The 9,735-nt window shown below is 39.7% G+C and overlaps 1 protein-coding gene and 1 pseudogene across 1 annotated transcript in view; one reads left to right on the plus strand and one right to left on the minus strand.

The window, feature by feature from the left end:
- Positions 1 to 4,276, minus strand: part of LOC116087777 — a 5,007-nt pseudogene extending 731 nt beyond the window's left edge.
- The window catches only part of LOC116087448 (zinc finger protein 431-like), a 27,881-nt gene extending 19,588 nt beyond the window's left edge, over positions 1 to 8,293 (plus strand). The window contains exons 2-4 of the mRNA XM_031366234.1: positions 4,766 to 4,892; positions 5,075 to 5,135; positions 6,276 to 8,293. Of these exons, the coding sequence (XP_031222094.1) occupies positions 4,766 to 4,892; positions 5,075 to 5,135; positions 6,276 to 7,980 (1,893 nt within the window). The 3' untranslated portion in view covers positions 7,981 to 8,293. The remainder of the gene's footprint in view (positions 1 to 4,765; positions 4,893 to 5,074; positions 5,136 to 6,275) is intronic.
- The last annotated feature ends 1,442 nt before the right edge of the window (positions 8,294 to 9,735 follow it).

Genomic DNA, 9,735 nt, shown 5'->3' on the forward strand with positions numbered 1-9,735 from the left:
CCCCCCCCCCCCCCCCGCCGCATGGGGAACAATGGACACTGCCCTGCCGAGTGGGGGTGGGGACCGAGGCACCCGCTCGGGCTGCCCTCCCTCCCACCTGCGCTCTCTCGCCAGCCTGCCCGCTCCCAGCTTCTCCTGTATTTCTTTGAGGGTGCTATTTATGTCTTTCTTAGAGTCCTGTATCATCATCATGAGAAGTGATTTTATATCTGAATCTTGCTTTTCTGGTGTGATGGTGTGTCTAGGACTTGCTATGGTGGGAGAATTGGGTTATGATGATGCCAAGTAACCTTGGTTTGTGTTGTTTATTTTCTTACAGTACTCCCCCCCCACCCCCCGCCATCTGATTATCTCTAGTGCTACCATGCCTTTGCTAAATCTGACTGGAGCCTGTCCCTCCTGTGATCCTGGTTGTGTCAGAACTCCCCAGAGTCAAGCTGTCTCTGTGATCCTGTGATTCTGGGATCCTGTGATCCTGGGCTTGTTAGAGCACCTGGGAGTGCAGCAACTTCCTCTGGGTGTTGTGGGACTGGCTGCAGAGGACTGTGCCCAAGGTCTGCTCAGGACACCAGCCCAGAGGGATCAGAAGGAACCCAAGCCACTCTGCTGGCGGAGTTCCTGTGTGCCTGGTCTTGCTGGTCGCAGTTACTCCTGGTGTTGGGACAGATGTTGTGTCCTCCTCACCTCTGATCCTGAGAGTGTCAGAGCACCTGGGAGTGGAGCTTCCTCTGAGTGTTGTGGGACTGGCCATTTTTTTGTTTTTTGTTTTTTAAGTTGCATTCACTTGCCTGTAAATTGACGATGTCATTTTCTTAAACAGCTGAATGATACTCCATTGTATAAATACATGTACCATATTATTTGCTTATCGATTTTTCAGTTGAGGTACCTCTAGGTTGTTTCCAGTTTCTAGTATGAATAAATATGCTATGAACATAGTTGAGCAAATGTCCTTGTGGTAGGGTGGAGCACCTTCTGGATAGAAGAGCAGTTTTGAGGATTCTCGGTGTTCTGAGGAACCATGATTCTTAGGAAATACTGATTTCCATAAAGGCTGTTTTAGTATGCACCCACAAGCAGTGGAGGGTTGTTCCCCTTTCTCATCATGCTTGCCAGCATGAGCTATCACTTGTATTATTGATTTTAGCCATTCTGACAGGTGCAAGATAGATTCACAAAATAGATTCGATTTGCATTTCCTTGGTGACTAAAATGGTGATGATGGGGGAGGGGGCGAGTAGGCAAAGTGATTCCTACTCCCTGGAAGGAACTTCATACAAAACCTGCTACAACTGTGGTCTAAGTGTGGGGGAATCCATCCCAATTTTCAATCCAAACTTGACAGGAGCACCCAAGTTCTGGAAATAAGAAAGATGTAAAATTTTAAGATCATGGATTCTTCCCCTGTGGTTTCAGTTCAGCACTGTTCCAGCCATCTATGTTTGCCAGAGTCAGAGCCCCAGTGAGGGAGGATACTGTGAGAGTGCATTGCATGAACCTGTGAAGAGTTGCATTTTGAGACCACAAGATGTTAAGGTACCTAAGCTATGAGACACCTGCCATGGAGAGCTGCATATAGGGAGTGCAAGTAACTAAACTGAGAGATGTATGAGAAGTTTCATGGATAGAGCCATCTAAGCCTTTTGAAACTGAGACCTCTTATGTCTGAGACAGAGCTACAGGATTTGGTGTTTGTCCTGCTGGGTTTTCTGCCTTGGTCCAATCTTCCCTCACTATGTACACATTCCTCTCTATTGGAATGGGAAGGGCATTCTGTGCCTTTGTATGTTTGGAAAGATATAACTTGCTTTTTTGATTTTGCAAGATGTAGCAATCAAGAATGCGAGGCAGGGCCAGAGCAAGCAGAGCAGAAGCCCTGAGTTCAATTCCCAGCAGCCACATGCTGGCTCATGGCCATCTGTACAGCTACAATGTACTCATACACATTAAAAAAAATAAATAAATCTTTAAGAAAAAAAAAAGAGTGTTAGAAGAGGGGATAGAGAGATGGCTCTGTGGTTAAGAGCACTGGCTGCTTACTCTTCCAGAGGTCCTGAGTTCAATTCTCAGCTACCACGTGGTGGCTCACAACCATCTGTAATGGGATCCGATGCCCTCTTCTGGTGTGTCTGAAGACAGCTACAGTGTACTCATAAATGAAATAAATAAATCTTTAAAAAAAAAAAAGAGGAGTATCATAAAAGACTTTGGACATTTGAAGAGTGTATGGGCTGCTGCAGACTATTAGGGTCATCGAAGTTAAACTCAGTGCATTTTCATCATGGATGACCATGATCAGAATGTAGTTGATTGAGTCAAAAAGCTCCCAGATACGGTGATGTCTTTTAACACTTGTTTCTCTTTTGTGGCTTTCTTTGGGAGAGCTTATAATGCTAGGGACCAAGAATCACTGAAGGAAGACCCCCCCTTCAACTTAAATAGTATGAAAAAGTGTTTTATTCTTCAGAATTCTATCATATAGGGGTCTACCATTCACTATGATGGATACAGACATGTGAGCTTTGCAAGCTCAATTTAAAGCCAGCTAGGGGAGGAGTAGGTGAACTTTTTCTGATTGGTTGGCTCAATTTCCATGGTTATGGGTGTCTTTGGGATTAGTTAAGATTCTAGAGGATTTGGGGGACTTTCCGGAGTCAATGTTGACTAAGTATTCTTGGTTTAGTCTTGGCTCAGGCCTGGTGGCAGGGGCAGCTCCTGGAAGCTCCTGATAGATTGCCTGTGAAGGGTAGTTTTCCTAGAATTGACTTGTTTGGACTTTTCCAGTTCTAGGAAAGAGCAACTTAGGCCTATTCTCCCAAACTGTCAGTTTGCAGCTTGTCATGGAGTCAGACCTGGCTCTGGCCAACTCAGTCCTCTCAATAAAAGCTTTTGTAGGAGGAACCTTTCTAGATTGCTTATTGGGAATAAGATTTGAGTGTCTATAGACTCAACCTGTTTCCTCTGTGTGTGTGTGTGTGTGTGTGTGTGTGTGTGTGTGTGTGTACTGTGTTGTGGTTGGACCTGATTAGTCAGCTTCCTTCTTATGTTGTCTTGTCTTCACATTATAGACTCTCTCCCTAAATCACATAAGATTCAGTTGAAGTAATTGTTATTTTCCAAGCCTGGTGTTTTATAATTTTAATTTTGTTGTTTTTGTTTTTGAGGACAAAATTTCTCTATGTAGCTCTGACTGTCCTGAAAGTATGTGTGTAGAACATGCAGGCCTCAAACTTAAAAGTCCACCTGATTCTGGCTGGAGAGTGCTGGGATTAAATGTGAGCCAACATGCCTAGCTTTTTCTTTGTTTGTTTATTGGTTGTTATATTATTGGCTGATGGGCCTGGTATATAGGCTTTGGTATATGTCAAGCACATGCTGTTGTGTTGATCTTCATCCACATTTTGAATTTTGAAATTTGGCAGAGAGAATATTCTGTTTCTCAGTATGACATGTATTCATGACACTAATACTGCCTGAGCTTCACTGCCTGAGCTTTCTGAGTCACTGGATTGCAGGTGCATAAAATTCTTCCTACCTCTTGTATTTGTTTAGATTTTTTTTAATGAATATGAGTATTTTGCCTGTATGCATGAATATGCATTTCATGTATGCCTCTCAGAAGATGGCCTCAGAATTCCTGAACTTGGAGTAATCAATAGTTGTGAAGACCCCTTGTAACTACTAGTAATTATGCCCAATTATTTGCAAGACCAGCAAGAGCTCTTCACTGCTGAGCCATCTCATGTCCTATGTAGGATCAACATTTACATTGCCAATATTTTCATCTGTCCATTTGTATCTGTTTAAAGATGCATCCCATCAGGCAGTGGTGGTGCATGCCTTTAATCCCAGCACTTGGGAAGCAGAGGCAGGTGGATTTCTGAGTTCGAGGCCAGCCTGGTCTACAGAGTGAGTTCTAGGACAGCTAGGGCTACACAGAGAAACCCTGTCTGGAAAAAAACCAAACCAAACCAAACCAAACAAACAAAAAAAGATGCATCCTCTTTTAGTAAGATCTTGTTACTGTTAGAGATGAAACTGGGATACTTTAGGATTCTGGAAGATGAATAAAGAACTGGAGTGAATGTACAATTCTTTGTAGGAACTCCAGGAAAAACCTTTCTATCTTTCTTATTTGTTTGATTAATTATTACAGGGGAGACATGGTCTTAATATGTACCTCTGGCTGTCCTGGATAGACCAGAGATATACCTGCCTCTGCCTCCTGAGTGCTGCGATTAAAGACATGAACTAATATGTTTAGCTTGCCCGTCATTTTTTGTAGTTAAAAATTGTTCATACAATTTCTCTAATGTGTGCTCAGTACTGCTTGCTTCCCCTCTCTGTTAATTAGCATTTCTCTTGCAAGGCTGTATCCTATTCAAAGAGCAAAGAAATGACTGAAGTGAACCTTATTACTCTGTTTCCTTCTAAAATGACTTGGTAATTACATTAGAACTTTTTGTTTTGCTTTGTTTTTTGTTTTTTGTTTTTTTGAGACAGGGTTTCTCTGTCTAGCCCTGGCTGTCCTTCATCTCACTCTGTAGACCAGGCTGGCCTTGAAACCAGAATTCCACCTGCCTCTGCCTTCTAAGTTTTGGGATTAAAGGCGTGCGCCACCATTGCCTGATTACATTAGAACTTCTTGGTCATGAAATAAGTGGGGTAAGCACCAGAATCATACAAATATATTGCCAATGAAGCATACATTTAACATGATGTCATTATCGTGCTTTCTGTTGTACACATGTATGAAATATTTTAGAATGCACTGACCTATGATGATGTGCATGTGAACTTCACTCGAGAAGAATGGACTTTGCTGAATCCTTTACAGAAGAGTCTCTACAAAGATGTAATGTTGGAGACCTACAGGAACCTCAATGCTGTAGGTAAGACTGAATTTTCTTTCACTTTTTAAAATAAAGGAACAACTGTTTCTTTGTTATTGATGCTTTTCAGTAATTGAGAATGAGGAAGAATGAGGTGAATAAATCAGGTTTACTAAAGATAGTAACTTAAATTGGCCTAATATCTAATAATATATCATACATTTTCTGGTACTATATTTTAGGCTACAATTGGGAAGACCACAATATTGAAGAACATTGTCAAAGTTCCAGAAGACATGGAAGGTAATTTTCATGTGCAAGTTGGTATGAATGTGTCTCTAAAGGAATGTTAATGTGTCCTGGAACTTTTAAAGAAAAGCAGCAGTATAAAGTAAAAAAGTACTTCTTTAAGTATATTGATTATTAAATTCTCACAGATCCATGTACCTCAATGTCAGGTGTCTGATTTGTGTTTTCAAAGCATTTCTCTAAAAGAGAAGACGAAGAAACAATGCCTTAACTGATATTACCACTTGAATCATAGCCACATTACAGCTACTCTGTAGAACTGCTAATCTAGTTTCATACCACTCACATATTTCCAAAGATATATATTAGGTGATAAGTATATGTTTCTAATAAGCAAATATCCCATAGTAAAGCTGATTACTCATATAGTAACATTGCTAAGTTTAAGTGAGAGGGGCAATTTATGAGAGTCAAGAATGCTGTTGAAGAGAAACCTTAATTCCTATACCATATGTCTATGATGAACAAATAGCCAAACTGCATGAATGCAATGTGGAAATTTTTCATTTGTTATTCTTTTTTAAATAGGTATATCCTGTGTCACAATGAATATAGGCCATGTGAGCATAGGGATATTAAAAGAAGCAGAACCTTCTCTCTTTCCTAGAACAATTAAAATATATGTAGTAGTCCACATTTGAGCAAACTTTCTCAGTGTGATACAAGTTTATAATTAGTTGGTTTTCCAACTTCAGTGGGAATATATCCATAAACTCACACTGCAGAAAATCATTATGAGTACTAGAATTATGGAAATTCTTTTCTGTTTGCCCTGACTTACTTTGCCAATGTACTATGAAAATGTAGTGTATTTCACAATATAGGAAAATTTATGAATGTACTCAGTGTGTAAAGCTCTGAGCCCTTCCATTTATCTTCAAATGTATGAAAAATCTCATAGAGGAAAAAGGATGCTACAAACGTGAGCCATGTAATAGCATTCTTACCATTACAAGTATGCAAAACAACCCATAATGAAGGGGAAACCATGAATGTAAACAAAGTGATAAACATCTTAAGATCTGATTCTTCTTTATAATTAGACAAAATTGTAAAATTAATTCCTACAGATAAAAAGATTCATAGGTTTAGTGAATGTGGTAAAGCTTTCACATGTTCCAATTATCTTTGCAGGCATGAAAGAAGTCATACTGGAGAGAAACCGTCTGAAAATACTCAGTGTGGTAAAGCCTTTACATGTCACAGTTATCCTCAACGACATGAAAGAATTCATACTGGAGAGAAGCCCTATGATGGTATTCAGTATGGTGAATCCAATGTACATCACAGTAGTCTCCAAATACATAAACTAATACATATTAGAGAGAAACCCTACAAATGCAATCAATGTGGTAAAGCCTTTACACGACACAGGGATCTCCAAATACATAAAAGAACACATACTGGAGAGAAACCCTATGAATGTAATCAATGTGGTAAAGCCTTTGCACGATGGTCTCGTCTCAAAATGCATAAAATAACACATACTGGAGAGAAACCTTACAAATGTGATCAATGTGGCAAAACCTTTGCAAATCAAAGTTATTTCCAAGTACATAAAAGAATACATACTGGAGAAAAGCCCCATGAATGTAATCAATGTGGTAAAGCCTTTGCATATCATAATCATCTTCAAATACATAAAAGAACACATACTGGAGAGAAACCCTATGAATGTAATCAGTGTGGTAAAACCTTTGTAGCTCATCGTAATCTCCAAGTACATAAAAGAACGCATACTGGAGAGAAACCCTATGGATGTAATCAATGTGGTAAAGCCTTTGCATCTCATAATTATCTCCAAGTACATAAAAGAACACATACTGGGGAGAAACCCTACGAATGCAGTCAATGTGGTAAAGCTTTTGCATATCCTGGTTACCTCCAAGTACATAAAAGAACACATACTGGAGAGAAACCATATGAATGCAATCAATGTGGTAAAGCCTTTGTAGGTCAGAATGTTCTTAAAAGACATGAAAAAATTCATACTGGAGAGAAACCTTACAAATGTAATCAATGTGATAAAGCCTTTGTATATAACAAAGGTCTCCAAGCACATAAAACAACACATACTGGAGAGAAACCCTATGACTGTGATCAATGTGGTAAAGCCTTTACAAGACACAGGGATCTCCAAATACATAAAAGAATACATACTGGAGAGAAGCCTTATAAATGTAATCAATGTGGTAAAGCCTTTGTACAACAGACTCATCTCAAAATGCATAAAATAACACATACTGGAGAAAAACCTTACAAATGTGATCAATGTGGCAAAGCCTTTGTAAATCAAACTTATTTCCAAGTACATAAAAGAACACATACTGGAGAGAAACCATATGAATGCAATCAATGTGGTAAAGCCTTTGTAAGTCAGAATGTTCTTAAAAGACATGAAAAAATTCATACTGGAGAGAAACCTTACAAATGTAATCAATGTGATAAAGCCTTTGTATGTAACAAAGGTCTCCAAGCACATAAAACAACACATACTGGAGAGAAACCCTATGACTGTGATCAATGTAGTAAAACCTTTGTATATCGTTGTTATCTCCGAGTACATAAAAGAATTCATACTGGAGAGAAGCCTTATAAATGTAATCAATGTGGTAAAGCCTTTGTGCAACAGACTCATCTCAAAATGCATAAAATAACACATACTGGAGAAAAACCTTACAAATGTGATCAATGTGGCAAAGCCTTTGTAAATCAAACTTATTTCCAAGTACATAAAAGAATACATACTAGAGAGAAACCCTATGAATGTAATCAATGTGGTAAAGCCTTTGCATATGATGATCATCTTCAAATACATAAAAGAACACATACTGGATAGAAAGCCTATGAATGTAATCAGTGTGGTAAAACCTTTGCAGCTCATTGTTATCTCCAAGTACATAAAAGAACACATACTGGAGAGAAACTGTATGAATGCAATCAGTGTGGTAAAGCCTTTGCAGGTCAGAATGTTCTTAAAGGACATGAAAAAATTCATACTGGAGAGAAACCTTACAAATGTAATCAATGTGGTAAAGCTTTTACATATCATAGTCAGCTCCGAGTGAAAGGCTGGAGAATCTTAGAATGTATAATGTATAACTTTTACCTAAAAGTGGGGCATGGAAAACCTCTGCCACAAGCCAAAGAAAGGTGGAGTAGCTAGTTCCAGGAACTTTGCTAACCCAGAGCCTCAGGGCTCTGGTTCCCAATACCTGCCCCTCCTGAATGATCCACTATGAGGACGGAACTAAGAATGAAGGTCTAGTGGTTTATGAGACTCTCCACCCTGTTGACCAGTAGATGAAGATTGCATTCCTAGAATGAATGTGTTCCCCTCCCTAACTGAATACCTTGGGTTGGGTCCCTCTGAAAGTTCCAACTGTTTATGTTCTGTTTCCTTGGTAACCCTCTCCCTGCCCCCAACTTGTGGGTTAAATACCCCACACTTCTTGTGTTCGGCGTCGAACTCTGGCCAACAAGGTCATGAGATCGACCCAGTACCGGTATCCCCAATAAACCTCATGTGATTGCAGCAAGTTCGGTCTCTCGTGAGTCATTGGGTGGTCGCGTTGTCCCGAGACTTGAGTAAGGATCTCCCCAGTTCCGGGGGTCTTTCACGAGTACTTAAAAAAACATATACTAAACAGTAACCCTGTGAGTATAACCAATGTGGTAAAGCCGTTACAGTGATTTTGAAAGGTGTGGTGGTTTAAATATACTTGGCCCATGGCAAGTGGCAGTATTAGGAAGTATGACCTTTCTGGAGTAGATGTGGCATTTGAGAAAGTATGTCTCTCTGGGGGTGGACTTTGAGATCCTATGCTTAAGCTCCACCCAGGGCAGAAGAGTCTTCTGGCTGCCTTCTGATCAAGATGTAGAACTCTCATCTCCTCCAGCACCAGGTCTGCTTGGACACTGCCATTTTTTTCAGTCTTGATGATATTAGACTGAACCTCTGAATCTGTACACTACCTCCAATTATATGTCCTTTATAAGTTGCCTTGGTCATGGTATCTTTTCACAACAATAAAACCCAAATTAAGACAGACAGCATCAAAGATACCACACTGAAGAGAAACTGACAAGCAGATAATTCTCTGCATGTTTGATAACAGAAATAACATGTTTTAAATAGTCTCTTCTTCCTTCTCCACTTCTGTTTTTCCTCATCTATATTCTTCTACATTTCCTTTTCCTTTCTATTTCTTCCCCCCCACACACACCATGGGGACAGCGATAAATAGATAGAATCTCCCATGTAGCCCAGGGTAGTCTTGAATTGAAAATCCTCCTACCTCTACCTCTTGAAGGCTGAGATTATAGGTACATATATCATCCCCAGGTTTTTCAAGCTGAATCCATAGATGTGGAACCCTGAACTACAAATTAACAGTCTATTCTTTGGGAAATTGCTAAAGTGATGACAATATTGAGGAGTAGACTCAGAGAGTACAGTCATGCCTCCACTTCTGTTAGCTCCTGGAAGCCCACTACTATAAGGATATGGAGTAAGCCTAGGCATTAGTTATAAAGCAGCCTGTTTAACTAGAAACAATAAGAGGTACCAAAATGACCAAGAGGGACTAGAACT

This window comes from Mastomys coucha, unplaced genomic scaffold, assembly GCF_008632895.1.
Source record: "Mastomys coucha isolate ucsf_1 unplaced genomic scaffold, UCSF_Mcou_1 pScaffold13, whole genome shotgun sequence".
In the NCBI taxonomy this organism is placed as follows: Eukaryota; Metazoa; Chordata; class Mammalia; order Rodentia; family Muridae; genus Mastomys; species Mastomys coucha.